The 20026-nt window shown below is 38.6% G+C and overlaps 1 protein-coding gene across 1 annotated transcript in view; it reads right to left on the reverse strand.

The window, feature by feature from the left end:
- Nucleotides 1-20026, reverse strand: part of CDK13 (cyclin dependent kinase 13) — a 53846-nt gene that overhangs the window by 14572 nt on the left and 19248 nt on the right. Inside the window, exons 4-9 of the mRNA XM_042834208.1 lie at nt 19686-19825; nt 15424-15594; nt 5398-5587; nt 3986-4042; nt 877-978; nt 687-764 (exon numbers count right to left, since the gene is read on the reverse strand). Of these exons, the coding sequence (XP_042690142.1) occupies nt 687-764; nt 877-978; nt 3986-4042; nt 5398-5587; nt 15424-15594; nt 19686-19825 (738 nt within the window). The remainder of the gene's footprint in view (nt 1-686; nt 765-876; nt 979-3985; nt 4043-5397; nt 5588-15423; nt 15595-19685; nt 19826-20026) is intronic.

A 20026-nucleotide genomic window follows, 5' to 3' on the forward strand; every position in this document is an offset into this window, starting at 1 on the left:
AAATACTTTGATTTTAAAAATAATTTTACTATTTCCTCTTCTGGTGCTGTAAGTTCTACAGGACTCACCCTCCTTCCCCCTTGTTTTTAGGAAGAGGGTGTCTGCTCACTTATGAGGTCACCTATGATATCAGAATCAAGAGCAATTTCTGCTTGCAAAATAAAGAGGAAAACAAGATGCACTGGTTCCATGGAGTTATATACAGGCCATCCTAAAATTTACTGAGATAATGTAGTAAACAAAATATTCACCTCCATAAAGTATCTGGCAGTTTGTAAGGGAAGAGAAATATATAAAAAAATGAAAGCCCAGGTGCACATGTGGGAAAACTCAATGCAAGATCTTAAGGCAAGCAGCATACAAAGCACCCACTGCTCCTAAACCTGCTGTCCTTACTGACCATGTTTTCTTTTGATTTGCTGTAAAGAATTTGTGATGCCATCTTGAAAAGGAATTACATTCTTTTACAACTTCAGTAATAGGAAAAGCTCCAGCTGCATTCTGAAACACCTCCCCACATCCACACATAAGACACTTATTCTACATGCCCCTGAAAACCACTGATATCTCACTCAGGATGATAATGAAGTACTTGTAATTGTCAGCAGTGTGTTACCTTTGTTTTTAATGTGAAAAAGATAGGCAGTTTACCAGGCACCTACCACACTGTAGTGCCTGCTAGTTACCTTATAAGTTCCAGCTGAGCAAGTTCTTGATTTGCTTGAAATATTGGCTTTTTTGTAAAAAGTTCACCCAGGATGCAGCTGTAAAACAGTTTCATACAATTTCATCATTATGGCTTCCAGTACAGACTGACAGAAATATGCACTGCTGGCTTCTTGTTGTGCTTGCTACACTTCTGTACCAAACTCTTACCCACAGCTCCAGACATCGATAGCTGGCGTGTATCTTTCTTCTCCAAGCAGAAGTTCAGGAGGCCGATACCATAATGTAATAACTTTGTTGGTATATGGTCGGCTGTTGGAGGGAGCAAGAAAAAAAGAGGACTATCATTTTGCTACAATCTCATTTCTGAAAAAAGTGATATTTTGAGGGGTATAATTCTATGGTGTTATTTAAGGACAGCGTTGCCTTCCTTCTTTTCAGTTCTACAAAGTTACAACTGCAAAAAAGCAACGCATCCATCTGACCAAGGCTATTGAACAGTCTGAAACGAGACCTCAGAGATACACAAGTAATCAGCAAGCCATCTTGATGCTATGTGCATCCTGTATTTCAGATAATCAAACAGTTCACTTATCACACTGCTAGCCACTTCAGGAAAAAGATCTGCTTTGATAAAAAAGTGATTTCTCGATAACTGCTAATTATTAGAATACTGAAGACAGGATTTCTACAAACGTTTTAAAAAGGGGAAAATCAGTCACTCTCCTCTCTGGAAAGAAAGAAACAAAGCCTTTCTCTCAAACTATGTCCTTCAACAACTTTGAATTCTAAGTCTGGACCATTTCTAATATATTCCTTTATTTCAACATTTTTAATTCTTTACAGCTCTAACCAGAAGTTCTGGTCATCGTGAATAATCCTTTCCATCCTCACACTAACACAAGGATTCCACTACTTCAGACGTGCATCTTCTGTGCAGTGGCCAACACAGAGCACCAACAGTTCAGAACAGGAGTCATAGCAGATGGTAGGGTTGGGCTGTTTTCCACTTAGTTTTTGCTTTGTTTTTAAAGAAGGGGGATGGGCTGGGACAACAGTAGGATGGTTCTTAAGAGTGGTAAAAAACATCCTTCCAGTTTTAAGATCATGAGTTTACCAATACTAAGTAACTCCAAAGAAAAAGCAGAGCAGCATTAAGTGCAGTGTTTTTACAAGCTCTTACAACGTGCTTAGCACTACAGGTATCATTTCTGCAAAATTGTCCCAGCTTTTTTCATAAAGCCCCCTAATTTTGGTTTATTAAAATTAACACGGCGTGTTTTTTTTTTTGGAAGTAGTTCCAGCATATATTTATCTCTGAAGCAAACATCCATGTTCAAAATATTTACATGGTATGGACTTCCTCTACAGATAAGCCACTCACATACATATATTGGTATACTGTCATTCTTGTTTGAACAGCTGTTTTCTCACACAATCTGTCATAGCTCTACTCTAAACATATTAAAGCCTCCAAAATAACACCTAAAGAAGAAACTAGAATAACTGATAGGAATTCCATTACAATTTTACTTCCTCTCCATCATGCTCCTACTAAACTCCGTAACCTTTTGAAAAGCGTGTCATTCCAACAACAGTAAAACAAGAGTAAAATACACAAACCTAATCATCACTTATATGTTTGTTGGTGTACATCAAGTACTGACGTTACTGCAGGTCAGAAGCTATTCAGAAGGAAAATGAATGCCAAAAGAATTGCAAAAAATATACTCATGAGATTCTAATAATCTTCCCAAGCTCAATTAGCAATTTTATTAGCAACAGTAAGTACATTTTAGTCTTGTTTAATTTATCTATAATGAGGTGATGTTGTTTTCACATTCAGTAAAACCTTATTTGCATTATAAGGATGTTGAACTTCCACTCTTTCAATTCTTAACATTTAGTTCTATAACCAACATCTAAATTTAAAAAGATATTAAAGATAATGACAGTAAACCAACAAGAAGTCAGCCTGGGGAAGATTAAAGTAGCTAGGTAGGATGGCATCATCTCTTTAGTTATAAGTACATCCAAAATGAAAGTGAATTAGAACCACAGAATCAACAAGGTTGGAAAAGACCTCCGAGATCATCCAGTCCAGCTGTCCACCAACCACCAATATTTCCCACTACACCGTGTCCCTTGGGACAACATCTGAACGCTTCTTGAACACCTCTAGGAACGGAAAGTCAACCACCTCCCTTGGCAGTCCATGCCAGCTTCTGATCACTCTTCCAGAGGAAAAAAATTTCCTAACATCCAACCTGAACTTCCCTTGGCATAACTTGAGACCATTCCCTCCAGTTCTACTGCTAACTGCCTGCCAGCTGCTACAAATGATCTTACCCCAATACTGTACTCCAAACAGTTTCCCTAATTGTTACTTGAGCATACTTTCCTGAAATAACAGCTCAGAAGACAGTGAAAATAACACTGTTGCACTGAAGAACGTCAGAGGTCTGTGAGAAAATAAACTCAAAACTTATTATGCAGACACAGTTTCCCAAGTTGGGCACACAGAACTCAAAGTAAGCTTAAGTACCTAACATTCTCAATATCCAGCCATCCGTCGTACATATCGATGTAATTAACATTCAACCTTGTCTTTGAAAATCTCAGTCCAAGTAACAAATACATAACACCACAATATATATATTAAAATTCTTAATCATAAAGGCTGTGCACCTGTTTCCTGGAGTACAATTGTAACAGAGCCATCAACAACAGAAGCACAAGTCACAAGAGGTTTCAGAAGAGCTTTTATTTAAACTTGTATCTCTGTTTCCAACAGATGTAACAGGACTGACTGCCTAAAGAATACAATAAACCTCCTCAAATTTAAGATTAAATCTTACACAAAAGTAATGCTTAAAAAAAAAGAAAAAAAAAAAAGACAGTAAATGGATTGGATTTATGTCAGAATAAATGTCACTGTTCCTAAATAAACCTCTCCTAGGTACATCAACAGAAAGAACATAAGTTTACAAGACCATAAACTAACATTTAGTAAATGTCTGCAGGATGTAACCTATTTAAAACTGCAACTCTTAATTCCCAAACAATATACAGCTCCTCTCTACAGTTATTTACCCTCAATAGTCATAAGGGCAATCACTTGTACAAAGGGAGCTTTGTGTTTGTATGCTGTGTGAGATAACACGCACTTCTTGCAATTTCCTAAGCAATGCTACTTATCTTACAGTACAATAACATCTCCAGACAAATAAATAGTTTTTTTTCCAGCCCTCACAACACTCAAGAGTTATGAAAGAAGACATACCTGTCAATGCTTTTTCACAGTACAATCATATCTTACCTTTCTTCCGAGTTGTACAGCCGAGCAAGCCCAAAATCTGCAAGCTTTATCTGCCCTCTGGTGGGAAAAGGAAAGAATTATTTAGGAGTTAACCCTGCTAAAACTAGTTCAAGTTTCAGGTTTTCAGACAACTGCAACTGAGCTTCAGGAAACACCTTACAAATCACGTCTCTCTTCAATTAATAAATACACTAACCTACTCACTGCCAAAGGAAAGCAAGCAAAATTACATACAGTGACGAAGCGGAATTTACACCAGTGAATGCTACTCAAGATTTAGGGTGCATACTGTTAAAACATTCAAACCAACAACACTGCAGGAAAAAAAAACTGATGGAGGAAACTTCTTTATTTTTTGATGCTTTGATAGTTGAAGTACTGCTAGCATAAGGATTTGTACAGCTAAAACAACAACAACAAAAACCTAGCAGCAACCCTACTTCCTTCTAGCAAGTCTAAGCACTCTTTTGTTCTTCTGAAGCTTAAATATGGCCTTCAAAACAGGATAACCAACCAGATAAGGGCTTCTATTTTTGCCAGCAGCCAATTTGCTGAATTATACAAGCCCTAAGCCCTTGAGTTTTCCCATACATGAGAAGAAATATGGATGATACAGAGCTTTGCCCGGCTTTCTTCATTTGCTTTTACCACAAACACTTTCACTACTCAATGAGAAACCCCTACATCCACAAAGCTGAGATGATTTAAACATAAAGCAATGTGCATACATGGAAAACACTTGGCAATGTTACATGGATTCTTTGCTTTGATTTGGTTTCCCTGTAATTATGAGCGACTTTCAAATAAATGAAAGTTTTGTCTATTTCAAATTACAGCAAGACTTGCAGATATGTGACAACAGATATGTGACAACATAACATTCAGCAACAGCATGTTTACAAATATGGGGTTTTTTTAAACTACTTATGATTATAAATTCTTCTCTCCCTTTGATCGTGGCTGTAATTGCAAGCCAAAACATGATTGAAAATACCTAATCAAATATTGTTGTAAAGCATTATCCTGATTAATAAGAGTGAAGGCTTCTGAATTCTGGCACAAAGAAGCAGCCTATCCACACTTCATTTTGAAATGATGATAAAAAGAATACACAAACAGATTTCCTAAAATCTCTGTTTTAATTCAACTCAGGTAACTTCCCCATCCTCTCACTTAATAGACACAAGTTTTAACCTTGCTATTTTAACATGCAAGTTTAAAAGAAAACTGCCAGATCCAGTATCAAGCAGAAATGTTACCAGATTATTACCAGTTAATTTCTAAATCAGCTAGGCAATCTATAAAAAAAACTTTGGCTCATGGATTAAAGCAGGTGAACTGTAAAGATTATAAAAAAGATTTAAATATGATCCCAACGTACAACATTTACATACTAGAAGTGTTATTCATACCTGTTATTTAGTAGAATATTTGAACATTTTATATCTCTGTGCAAAAAGTTCTTCTTGTGGCAGTAGGCCAAACCCTCCATCAGCTGTCTCATAAATGATTTTATATGATTTTCGTTAAAATGAACCAAACCAGATTCCAGCAGTCCCATCAAATCATGGTCCATATATTCAAATACCAGATAGAATGCACCTAGAAAGGAGAAACAGGAAACAGAAGAGAGGCTGGTTTATCAGCAGTCCAAAAACACTGTTGCTCCCTACTTTCGAAAGTGGGAATTGTTTTCCACACAACTATTTATGTGTTTTTGCAACGTTTATGAGGTATAACGTATAACTATACGTTATACCTCATTTCCTACAATGGCAATAAAATAATGTAATGAAGTGTTTTCATAATATTGCTTTTCCATGGAAATAATTATTCCAGTCATTAAACGCTTGCGAAAACAAATAATTCTACAATGCAGTGCTTTATCTTACATAAACACAAGTTCTTCCTATGGCTACTCATCAAAAACATGCCACAAGGCAGAGATGCCAGCCACTAAATCAAGTGCCAGATCAGACTGCCCAGGGCCCCATCTGACCTGGCCTTAAACACCTTCAGGGATGGAGCATCCTCCCTGGGCAACCTGTTCCAGCACCTCACCACTCTCTCAGTACCTGGCCATACCTCACCTTAGCTCATCTTATTTCACAGATAAACCCATTAAAGCCACAGGCCTTTCATAAACACAAGTATTCCTAAAGAGGAAATGTTACATACACCTGATGCAGCAACAGACAACCTCCAGCACAATGTTATGTTTAGCACTAACTCTAGGGCAGAGACAATGCAGACCCTGCAGAGCACTGGGTGCAATGCAGAACCTACATTAGTGGGATCTGTCTATCTTCCACTTTCAAATATCTCCCCAAGAGATTTCAAAGCTACCACTTTACAGCGGAAGAAACTTCTGCCCAACAAGAATTCACTACGGTTCTAGCTTCCAAATGAGAACTTCCAATTCAGAAGCTAGTTAATGTCCTGTAGCAGCAAGGGGAATTCAGCTTGCTAAGATATACATTCACAGCCAGATTTTGGCAAACTGATGTGCTTTCTTGCACAGTGGCTGAAAATGAAAGGGAAAAGTGCTGTCAAGTTTAAATTGTGTCTAGTATTTAGTATTTAAACAAACAGGTAAAAATTACACATTAAGTGCAAAACTTGAGACAAAGATCAGTGAAAAGCAGCTAAACTATGGACCACTGCCCAAGAGACTGAGGTTCATGGCTTTTAATCCATCTCTTCTTGTCCTGCTATGGACAGTAGGATGGAGGAAATAAGATACCATTCATAAAATACCCATCTGGGTGCACAGAGGAGGTGGAGCGGAAGATAAATCACTCAGATGCAACACAGTCCACCACTTCAATAAAACAAAGGAAAGAAAAGCATTGAGAGCCATACAACAACAGAAGCCTGCTGAGTTAGTATCTACCTAAACCATTCACCAGTGCAGCTCACCAGTTCTACATAGCAAAGCACAGAGGCTCCTAATCTTGGCCTTTGAAAACTGGACAGCTAGCAACTGGTGTTAGTTCTGCTTGGCTGACATGTGATACTAATGCAGCAGTGCCAGAATAATCTACATGTCTCTTTCAGATGTCAGCTCAACAAAACTGAATACCAATAGCCTACCCAGACCGAGTGCCCGCTCAGAAATGCCGAGGTTCAGGTCTCTGGCTGCAGCAAGTGCCTGAGCCTGTTGCTACCCCGGCAGGATGGTAGAGATACCACCTGCATGAGGTGTGAGAAGGTGGAAGATCTGCTCAGCCTGGTGGCAGAGCTCAAGGACGAGGTAGAGAGATTAAGGAGCAACAGGGAATGTGCGCAGGAGACAAGACTGATAGAGCAACTCCCTGCCATATCTACAAGAAAGGCACTGTGATGCACCCCAAAAAGTGGCAGAGCCCCTGCCCTGTCACCATCAAGGCAAAGGACCTATGAGATGGGAAGGAATGGAAGCAGGCCCCTGCTTGGCATCACAGGAAAACACTCCCCCTCACCTTCTCAGATGCCCTTATGCAATAGGTTTGAGGTTCTGGAACTCAAGGGACAGTAAGTGAGAATGTGGTGGAAAGTTCACCCAAGAGGCTGCCTAGGGCAAGGAGGTCAACTCCACGCCTCAAGACTGCCTCAACCAAGAAAGAATTAAGTACAATTCCCTTCTGAGGTCTCCATACATACATCAGCCAGACCTGACTTACTGTATTCCATATACCTACCATATGGTAGGGTATCCCATTTGTATTCCTACCTGCAGTGTGCTGCCTCCCTAAGGCCCAGGTCAGAGACATTACTAGGAGGCACCTTAGTCCAGTTCACCCTTCTGATTGTTCTCCCTTACTGACAGTAAGTGAAGTCACTGAGAAAAGCCTGAGGGCTATCATCAAAAGGGACTTCAGTGAACTGTGACAGTTGGTGGATGGAGCAGGAGTACATTGTGGTGTTTTCCTCTATCCCTTCAGTGGCAGGGATACTGAGAGGAGCAGGAAAATCCATCTGAAAAAAAATACATGGCTAAGAGGCTGGTGCAGGAATTTATTATTATTATTATTTTAACCATGGAGCAGTTTCCTTGGCACCTAGCTTGATGGCTGCTGATGGCATCAACCACCTAAGTCACTGGGGAAAGAATTCATGCTGGATTCACTGAAGGTTGTTAAACTTGGTTTGAAGGGGGAAAGGTGTGATAGCAAGCCTACCCATGGCAAGGTGTGGGATAGAATAACTAAGTTCAAGGGACAAGGTGCTAGTAAGATGCCCCTAACCTATTGCATCTTATGGGGAACCATCTGAAGTATCGTGTCCAAGAGTGGAGCCCCCAGTACAGAAAGGATGCAGATCTGTTGGAGCAGGTCCAGAGAGGGCCTGATGATGATCAAAGGGCTAGAGCACCCCTGCTACAAAGAAAAGGTTGAGGGAGCTGGGCTTGTTCAGCCTGGAGAAGACTCCAGGGACACCTCATTGCGGTCTTCCAGGATTGAAGGGAGCCTTGCAAGCAGGAAGGAAAACAAGTTTTCACATGGTCTGATAGTGACAGAACAAGGAGGAATGGCTTTAAACGTAAAGAGGGTAGATTTAGATTAAATGTTAGGAAGACATTTTTTATTTAGAGGATGGTGAGACAGTTGCCCAAAGAGGTTGTGGATGCTCATCTCCGGAGGCATTCAAGGCTCAGATGGATGGGATCCTGGCAGCCTGATCTAGTGGTTGGCAACTCTGCTTGTGGCAGGGGGGTTGGAACCAGATGATCTTTAAAGGTCCCCTCCTACCTAAGCCATTCTATGATCTGTCAGAGTTCAACCTTCTTCACAGGTTATGAGAAACTATTAAAATCAGTCTACTAGCTTTGGCAGTATATTACAAACCTGATTTTCAGTATTATTATATCATAGCTGCAAAACAGTTGCTAGGCAAACTGAAGTGAAACTTCTGCTAGTTTAATTTGAGAGAACTGTGGTGCCACTTTCTGATGTCTGTAATTTCAGTCAACAAAAACAAAATTGCTTTATTGCACTTGATCATTTCAAATTTCCATGGGTTTTAGATCAGGAGGTCTGACACTTAGTTTTTTGTAATAAGAAAATAAGCTGTAGGTATTCAAGAAGTAAACTGTGTATAGATAAAAGTTTGTTCATTACACCATTGTCTGATTTTATGGCACCCTTTAGTTTACGCTATACAAATATCACAAGTATTCATTTCTCAAAAAGGAAAACATTACGTACAAAAGAATCACCATTTCCTTTATGATGCCATGAGTTAATGGGAAGTTAATAATGGGAAGTTACATCCCAAAATGACACACTTTTGTTTTGTGCTAGCTTTGCCCAATATCCACATATCTCTAAGCAATATCCTAAAATCACTTACAGCTCTGTTTCAGTACAGTATATTCAATTCAAATGAACCCAGAATTACTTATCTGATTTTAATGCTGCTCTTCTTACTGCTGTTCTATTAAAGGCCTGCACTCCCTGATAAGTACCTATGGGGCAGGAGGAAGCCTATAGTCAATTTCCACATGCTGCAAAAAAGCACTGATGGGGGTTGCATTTTCTCCTGTTTTTCATTGCTAATGCATACAGCTGATCCCTCATTTCTTCATCTTCTGAGACTGTAAGATTCCTTATTGTCAGTGCACACATGCAGAACAACAGTGGGAACAGCTGAAAGGTAGCCTAGTTCTGAATATGGGATAACAGCAGCTGAATCTGTTAGGGAGGTACATGACAAACAAAGTAGACTTGTGGGGAAGCAGTTCTAGCCTTACTTCTTTGCTCTGTGCTTAGGAAAACTCATCTGTTAAATCATTATGTCAGTGAAGATTGAAAAGGGTCAGAAAGTAAGGTACTGGTTTAGAATAACTGAAGGATTAACACATCTCCTCTACATGCATTTTGTGCAGCTCTAACAGCATTCAAGTTTCCTCGATGAAAACACTAAATAAGCTTGACTATAACGTGACTGTGCTATGTAGATAGAATTACTAACTCTACAATACACGATTTTCAGGTGACAAAACAATTTGTGTGACATGAGCAGTCTGGTTTTTGGACAGTCGTCAGCACAGACTCAGTATGGCAAGACATAAAGTTATGCCTTTGTTCCTAAACTAAGATACAAGTTCTTTGGGCAGAGGGGGAAGGGAAATAATCCAAAAACTTAACCTAATGGCAGCTTTTAAGACAATTTTTCCAAATGTAGTTTCATGAGAAAAGTTTTTGGGGTTCCTAAAATTATCTGATTGCTACAGTTCAGACAATCCGGCCACTGAGGATCTAGGGATGCCATATTATGTAAAAAATTTAATTCAATCCTTGTATATATATGCATTACAACAGTATCCTATAAATAAAAATGCTCTAAAAAAGGAACCTTGTCTCATTCTATGAATGGCATACAGAGCGCTGAGCTGCTGAGCACACTCTCATTTCACTAATAAATCTCCCTCAGCTCCTTCTATGTTGTATATAGATAATATTTTTGCTTGATTGATTAGAGATAATTGGATTATACTTAATCTTCCATTTCCTTAACATTTCTCCTCCAGGACTCATGATACACCAGATTCCAAGACAGTTCTAAACACAGTCTTGTCAAGCAGAGCTTCAAAATTTAAGATGACATTTTCCAATTCCTTGAAGTTACAGTGCTTTTAAGAAGACAGACGCTCATCTTTTCTTTCTACTTAAGTCACACAAACCTATTTTCTAATTTGAGAAACACCAAAGACATAGCCTATGAATTAATCATCTTAAGACTAAATAAGGCATCACTGCCATACTTGTCTTTCCACTCAGGTATCACAAGACAGAACAATTTTTTCTGCTTAAGACAAACTTAGCCTAATAGAACCATAACTTTCCTATACTCGTTCCAAACCAGCCTTCAGTAACACGTGCAGAAATGGAAAGAACCACTCACAGACATTCACTAATCCTGATAACTTAGCTGTAGCATAAAGACTGTTATACAGAATCACAGGGTCTGTGCTTGAAGAGACCTCTGGTGATCATCAAGTCCAAGGCCCTGCTAAAGCAGGTTCTCTACAGATGGTTGCACAGAAAAGTGCAAGTGACCTAGTGGGTCCTGAATATCACCAAAGGAGACTCCACAACCTCTCTGGGCAGCCTGTTTGGGTAACAAGTTTCTATCAGCTACTTCAGGAGCAGCAAGACAATCTGGAGGCTTCGGAAATTCAGAGACTTTTGTTTTGTAAGCATTGAATTTAACAGCCTAAGCTCTAACAAGCTGCTTTGCAGCAAGAGGATCAGAGAGGAGGCAGGAGGGATAACTGGAAGTTGAGATTGCTTAAGCAGGAGAGGAAAACAACATGGAAATAGAGTAACTAGCATAACGTCTAAAGACCCTTTTATACCTGCAAACATGCATGAATACAGTGACAAATCCTTAAACTTGACAGAGAAGATGTGAACTCCTGATTCCATCATAGATGCTTGCAAGCTGAGCACGACTCATTAGTCAATGAAGAAGAGACATCCTGATCAAAGGGCTACAGGAAGAAACATTCCTTCTTCTAGAGACATCTCTCCTTATATTTCTAAAAGAGAGATCCCCATGGCTGGGCCAGCATTCACCTAATGTCACTTACCAGCAAGAAAATAAAAGGAAAAATACTTGATTATCTGCTTAGATGCATATTTAGGCAGCACCTCTTCAGTAATTTATTCCAACTGTAAGGTCAAAACAAAATCAAAATGCTAATGCTTGTTTTTTCTGAATGGCTCAAAGCAGCCAGTATTTACTGAATTTTCCATTTCTGACTGGAGTTCCCGGGAAATCCAGATAAAACTACCTACCATAGGAACAGAATCCTGTAGTGAAGTACTCTCTGATGACTGCATGATTGCTGGTAAGGACTCCTTCCAAAAAACAAGCTTTCAGACAAAGTACTCCATGATGGATACAGGAAAATAGCTAGCTAGGTTATACAAAAACATTCCACAGACTCAGAGTCCTCTTCACAAGTATATTACAGTACTGTGGTAGATACTGGCTTCCTGCATAAAAAAATCCATTAACTCTTGTACAGCAACTGAATTCAAAATTGAACCTTCCTAAAGTAACCTTAGATTTTAGAATGAGTTACAGAAACAAGCATACAAACCTAAACAAGAAATTCACACACACCAAGACCAAATAAGTTCCTGTTTTAATTATACCTCTTTTTTATTAGAGTCTCCCAAGCAAACATCCACATTATCCCTTGGGATACCTCTTGGGATATCAATTGCCTCTTCCAGTTGAAAGGAAGAGGAGCCAGTCCATACTCATGCAGCTTTACATTCAGTGCAACAAAAGGTAAACCAGGCACTTAAGAGAGTTTAGCAAAAAGCAATCATGGCAGTTCCATAATTAGATTGTTGATCATTTACAAACAGCTCACAGTTAATAAATAGGTGATGGAGAACTAGAGGACCATCTCGGGCGCACAAGGGAGAGTCCCAAGAAAAATAAAGAGAACAAACCAGAGATGATAAAAGATAAAAGTAAGAGGGATGGTCTTCCCAATACTTTTCTTGCAAACTTAGATAAAATGGCTCAACTAATCTTGCAAAGAACTATGGATTTTACTACATCTGAAAAATAACTCTAGGTTTGTTTTAATCCCATCTCGTTTCCTTCAATTACAGCTGCATAGGTAAACCCACAAATTTTCTCAGACAAAAAAAAAGGAAGAGTGAAGGAAAACACAAATAGCAGCAGTCTTGGTCACAAGCACAAACAGTATCAAAATGCTTCTGGTAACACAAAAAGCTGACACCTGCAATTCCTGCACTAGCTCACTGGGAGAAAACATCTTCAAAAATAACCACAGCTCTGATATTTTAGGAAAATACTGAGTGGCATCTATAGCTCACCAGTATGATCAAGCCAAATAAAGCTTTATGTTTTCAGAGAAGCAAAGGAAGATTTAACAGTATGTTCAGTTGTTTTTTACCTATTAAAATAAACTGTTACGCAGATAAATGCAGAAGACAGCACACAAACTGAGTCAGGTGCCCCATTCCTAACTTTATGTATAAGCTCTGAATGATTGGAAGGAAGAGAAAAAGCCTATATTCAGATGAGCTACTAGAGAAAGGCACAGAACAGATACTCCTTCTCTGCAAACCCAACATCACTCATGCATCAGAATCAAGATGTTATGCTGCTTTACCACCAAAGGAAATGCTCTTTACATCTGCAACTCGATACTTGATGTATTGCATTTCTTTTTCAAATGTTTGGTCTAGACAGAATTAAAACAAATTCCTTCTGTAGAAGCTATTGTTGAGATAACAACCCAAGCTGGCTGAGGTAAAACACTGTAAGAAACTTTTCTTGCACTCTCTGTAGTTTAATATACTCAACAACACTTTACTCCTAAGTCAGTAAGCTTAGGCCACTAAAAACACGTAACAGTTCAAAAGCATCAGGAAAACATGGTACAAGTAAAGCCACTGATGTTTGCAGGCCAATGTTACTATCTTCAAAAACATCCTTAAAGTCAGTACTGTATAAAACGTGACGAACATTTATTGAATTGCCAGGACTCTCCATTTGATGCATTTTAAACTTCTGAAATCCCAATTAAAAACCAAAGTGAATGAGTAGATGAGTAACAGGTCAGGAGATAATAGGCAGTCTCAGACAAAAATTACTTTTACACGTACAACTAAAGGAACGTATGTTGGCAGGAATTTTCTCATTCCCTAATTTCACAAATGAGATTTCAGCAGTAAGGGATTTTTAACAGCTATATTCCAAAGTTAAGACAATCATAACATACATTAAGCATAAGCATATTCATCAGAAGGCAAACACTTTGATTCAACTGTAACTTTTGCTTCGATAATGTATGCCACTACCACGTCAATATTTGCCATGGTTTACCATGAAAATCACTGAACTTCCCATTTGCTTTTGCTCTCTGCATAGACTACAACTTGCCCAATACTTCTCAGCTACAAATCTCCATCTCCTCATTAGATGCAGATTGCAGTAGCCTGGAAAAAATAAAATTCCATCCTTTCAGAAACAAACCATAATAGCAGACTTATTATCACGCTAATGCTTTCCAAGAGACTATTTCAAAAATTTATTTTATTCTAGTATCTCTAGAGAAGTCCTTCCCTTGCAGTCTTCTGAAAATATAGAGAAGTAAACCAAAAAATTTACAATTCAACCTTACACATGGCTCCAAGTAGAAATGGAGAAAATTAACTAATGAATATAAACTTATTCAGGGCTCAACATGGTCTCATTAGCCAAGGTTAGGCCTAATTAAAACTTCATACAAGACTCACAAGAAAAGCCTAAGCTGGCTGTTGCAGATCAGAGTTTAAAGTGGATGCTGACCACTGAAACTGCATACATGTATCTAGAGGAACTGCTTTGCTACACATTTCCTGCTTTTAAACAACAAATAAATGTTGTCCATATATACACCCCTCGAGGTACTACACTTTCTGAAGAAATTAGAGAAAGAACTTCTTTCCTGCCTAATTCTGACACTCATCTTCAGAGTCACCACAACATCACATGTTGGTTCTGCTGGCTATGCAGGACATTAACTGTTTCCTTTCCATACTAGTGCCAGACATGCTGTATAGACACTCAGGAGGACAGGGAGACAAGTACAGGTTCCAGACTTCAAACTTCCTCCTCTACCAGATCATATATATCTACCTACCTTTAGTGCCACAGGGCACTAAAATACTCCAAACTGATACGTTTATAAGACTTGTAGCTGAGAGGACATGGCCTCCAAAGACAAAGTGACTACATTTTCAAACAAGTATTTGGTACCAAAAGTCCTAAACAGCAAAAGTGCATGCTTTTCCTTTTGTTTCCTTGATTCTCCAAGAAAAAGAGGCTGCAGCATCTCAGACAAACCAGATTTAACACTGAAGGAACCAAAACAGTAGATGTCTGTAGGCCTTGCATTTGGCAAAAAGCAACATTTATCCTTCTAGCCTTCAACACACACACGTACCCAACTATAAAAAGAAAATAATCAAACACAATCCAAACAAGACTGACACGCAGTAAAAAGAATAATAGTAACCTCTTCAGTGTTTGGCCTGCAACATTCCAAATGATGAGAAAATACTATGAGAAAATTAAAAGGCAAAAAAAAAAAAAGCAGCAAAACCATGCAACCCATCCAGTATGTAAGAACTTCCCCTCGTTACTGGCCTCCCCAATCCATGAGTGTCAAATTAAACACCTATTCTTCGAAATTGTTCCAGCCAAACTAAAATCAAGTTTGTTTTTGTAAAAGCCACCCAAAATATTTACAGAAATGTTTCCATCAACAAGAGGCACAGCTGATCTAAGTAAAGGACTTCTGTTAGTAAGTACCAAGTGTCACTGTTTCAAACTTTTAAAAATGAAACTTCAGCTGCAGAGAAAGTAGGCTACTGTATTAAGAACATGACCAGAAAGAGCCACCCTAGTGTTCACACACATACCTTTGTCCTTCTTGAAATCCAAAGCATCTTCCTTATCTGTCACTATTTCCTTCATGTTGATAATGCTTTGGTGATTCAGCTGTCGAAGAATTTTAATCTCCCGAATAGCTGTAATTGGAAACCCTTCCTTTTCATTATCCAGTCGTACTTTCTTTAGTGCTACCAATTCTCCTAGGAGAAAATGAAAATTGAAAAAGATTAGCAACCAAACTATGGGACTTCAGATTGCTTTGTTTTAAAAATCCATCCCATTTGTTACTGTTTAGTTTTATAATCTCCACTCAGAAATAGTTAAGATTTTGGTTCATGCATTGTGCCAAACAGAAACAAAATTAATTAGTGCTGGGAAACAAAGATACAGAGAAACAGTTATAAATGAGAATTTTTAGCTAACCTCTATAATAACCATCTTCCACATGTACACCTCACTCGTGTCCTGATCTTCCACACCAGGTCTACCAATAAACCCCTATGTAAGAGTGGTTATCAACAGCAGCTTTACAGACAGAGACCTTTGTTTGCTATGGTTTTATTGCTTTTATACCACCACAGGTGAGAACATACAAGAAAGGGAACTGCTCTCCCAAGGGTTTGATCAGAAAGGAAAACAAAGACTGGTGTGTACCTTGGGAATGGAGATGTTCTACAAGGAGGCCACCAATAGCAATGCAAAGTCACAACCTCCTTTGCTGTCTTGTAACTAGATTAAGTAGAAGTTGGATTCCAAAACAGTCCCTTTTTCAATCAATCCAATAAATAAGGTAAGCCTTCCTGAATACTTTCAGCCTGTTGACAACAAGAATGTGCCTTGCATGTTGAAGAACAAATACAAAATACTGCAAGTACAAGAACAAAGTTTCAGGAAAAAAGTTGCTGGGACAAAGACAAAGACAAGTGCAAACTGAGTTATTGATTCAGAAGAGGCTCTGAAGGAACTCTGCTGTTACACTTACCACCTCCAGAAAACATCATCAAAAACGAAGGAGTGAAGAAGCAACCATCAGTTCAAATCATTTACCCATCCAGATGATATGAACTGGTTTAGGTCCTATTGAAGAACTATTGTTGATAAAGATCTGCAAAGCTTATTCGGCTTTAAGATGGCAGAATATGAAACATTTCTCACTCATTAGCAAGTTCAGTAAGGGGACAGCTACCAGAAAAGGGAGGACAAAGGGTCTCTTTGTTCTTCATGAGAGGAGCAGAAATTCAAGTAAAATAGTTGATCTGTATATAGCACAAGGCTGAGAAGAAAGGCACAGATGATACCAACACTCAGAAAGGCAAAAAGTAGTGTCAGAAAGATTACTGTGGACATACTGTGACTTGCAGAATAGCTTAATCTGGATGGAAGAGGCACAGAAGGCACATCCTGACTGAATGGATGTGCAGGGTTAGAGGCCTCTGAGGTGCATTTTCAGAAGGCTCAATTAAAATGGCAGGAGGCACAGCACTGAGGAACGCTGGCCACCAGGAGAGTACAGTATCTTTACCAGAAGTTCCTCTGGCCAGTAAAAGAACTAAAACACTTAGTAGCAATAGAAGCATCTACTCTGAAGTAGGTAGCATTTGTTTCTTTCCGCGAGTCATGGAAAAGACCTTCCAGAGAGTTTTCCTCTAAACTCAATGTATCTGAAGATGTTTTCCATCAAAGGGAAGATCTTATACTGTATACCGACTCTCACTGAGTAAGCTTCAAAACCACAATCATGGTGGTTCTGAAAAAATCACATCTTTACTAATAAAGGCTATTACTGTGTTATAATAAAATCCTTAGGAAGGCAATGTGAGACATGACAGTTTAGTTAGAATTCTCACACGTGTATCTACAGAGAAATACTACATAGTTCAAGATGCAAGGCAAACAACTGAAGAGACCTAATATTTATCAGTACACTTACTATGCGCAGAAGTGGCACTGTCGTGTTTACAGTGAAGAGAAATTTCCCTTATTTGCTTTATTGCAGGCTGAGCTGGATGAAGCTAGATTCTGCAAATCGGCAGGAGCATTACGTAGCCATAATGGAAGACACATATCTAAAGAATGTGCATCAGCTCAATCATTTTGGTTTTTTTTTTTTTTTAGTAGATTTATTGAGCTCAAATCTGTTAAATCTAATAAGACCTTATTCCACACCTCTGTGTATTGAACATATGCAACATATCATGTTCCACTATGATTCAAGATAAATTCAGCTGGAAACAAAGCAACAGCACACGAGTCATCAGGGATAATAACTTGTGACATCTCTAAAGTGGAGATAAACAGTGGACATTCAAGTTTACACTGTGGCAGTCCCTTAATGCAGAGGGCCCACAGACCATAAGGATGCACAGTCAAGTCCTTCCCTCAGAGATGGAAAATAGAGGTTACCATTGGACCTCAAGGGGCCCAAGTGTTACTTGCATACTCTTAGATTTACAGCAATCCTTCAGACAGGAAAAGTATAACAGGATACCTCACAACTCAAAGTAGGTATGACAAAAACTAGGATTGTGATATAGGAGTGAGATAGATGCTAATGTTGCAGCTTATGTCTTCCTAAGTATATCAACCTGTTCTTAAACTTCAAAAGATACTGCCTCTCAGATCACGCCAAAAAGATGGGATGATATATAAAACTGTAAGGAAAATGGGAATAACACAGGATCTAATGAAATCTTTTTATCTTTTGAATTTATATAAGAATAATTATGCAGTTTTCCATGCACCATAAGATCAGCTCCAGAAAAGACAGTGGTGCAGGTACTAGAGATCACTCTAACATCAAAAGCTGCAAAAACAAGAGAAAACTGATTAACTGTCCTTCATTTTGAGCAAACTAGTTGTTAAAAAATTGCTGCTTTGACTGAATTGCTGCAAAAACTGCTGCTTTGACTGAATTATTGGTAGCTGTTGCAACAAAGAGGCAGGACAGGCACCATTATAAAAAAAGTAAATTCTCCTGTTAGCATCAGAAGTATTCACTAAGGACATGAATTCAAACCACCTCTGCTCTCAAAAGTCACACTTTAAAGATGTGGCATCAGCTTGAACTGGTATCTGAAAGAGCAGTTGTGCACTCTCTTCAATCTTGCCTTGAAAAACCCACTGCAGAGCCTATTATATGACAGCTTGAAGGCTGTAATGCCACTCTTTACACAGAATTTGAATTCAAGGCTGGAAGGTTTGGAAGGGTGGAAGGTCTGCTCTAACCATACAGGCCCACCCAGTATAGAGAGCAATAACTTCTGCAAGAGGTTAGAAAATGACTGCCACAGACAAACAACCAGAAGCTTGCCAAAGAGGACAATATGGTAGTAATTGAATAAGAAAGCTAAATGTACAAAGACCACAATACCAGGAAGGCTGGAAGAAGCTGCTAGCAATGATTTGCAATGGCTCCAAAGGTAGGACTTAAGAAGATTTGATTTGTGACCGTTCAACTCGAAAAACTAAGGTTTGAAAATTCAGACAAGAATGGAAAAAGAACAATTATACTGTTCATTCTTCTGGAGATCAGAAAGAAGGCTGCTATGTGATCGTACGTGCTTCAGCTACTGCTGAAGAAGGGAATTAGACAGTACTGAAGGCACGCACATAAGTCAGAAGGGCAAGGAGTCACAAGAACTACTGACTGAACTTAAAACCATCAAGCAAGGTACAGCACAGCTGTGGAAACAGATTTGACTATTATCTATTTAGAAGCAGTGACAACATTCCTGCATACCATAATGGTGATTGCTTGCTCAATTCAGCAATAGTTAAGGTGAGATCTAGAAGTTATGTCTCTGCTGTGCAGCCAGCTATACTGTAAGAAAAATACCTGATATGCAACACTTCAGGACTGCAGTGCACTGAGATATGTTTTCTTCCTACTAGCAGCTAATGGCAATCAGAGTACAAAGAAGGAAAATGGCTAAATCTCACACCTACCTTCATTCATCTTTGCAGCCTCTTTACAAACTTCATTATTTTTTTATCATTCTATCAGTGGTACCATTTTGTTTCCCCAGAGTACTTAGCCTTTTTTCTTCACTACCTCAAACTGTGTACTGAGCATCAAAGTTTAAGAAATACAAGTTCAAATAGAGATTAAGACTACTCAGCATGTACTTTCAGTTACAGCTTTACAAATAGATAATTTTTAAGGCAGCAAAAGATGGACAAAAGCTAGATTAAAAACAAAGAATACACAGATTTTATTCAATTATAAAAACAAACAAAACCCAAACCCACTGACTTCAGAATTGCAGGAGTAAGTTCACTTTTTTTAACCTACCTGTGTCTTTATCCCTGGCTTTGTAAACTTGTCCATAAGTGCCTTCACCAATAATACCAATGATATCAAATTTATCCACACAGCGTTTTCCCCAGTCTATTTCTTTTTCTTTTGTTTCACCATGTCGTGGTCCACATATTCTAGAAAACAAGGATTTTAAAGAATACAGCTCTTTTAAAAATGCAGCTAACATATACAAGGATAAAAGTAATTCAACACTAAATATTCATGAGACATTATTAGATAACAACCTTACTACCACTAACCAGCAGCTACTACTACAAACGATGCAGTCTGATTTAAGACTATGTAGTATGAAGGAAGCTGTTACAAAAAAGCAG

This window comes from Centrocercus urophasianus, unplaced genomic scaffold, assembly GCF_019232065.1.
Source record: "Centrocercus urophasianus isolate 14NV4802_14NV808 unplaced genomic scaffold, USGS_Curo_1.0 seq_44, whole genome shotgun sequence".
Lineage (NCBI taxonomy): Eukaryota > Metazoa > Chordata > Aves > Galliformes > Phasianidae > Centrocercus > Centrocercus urophasianus.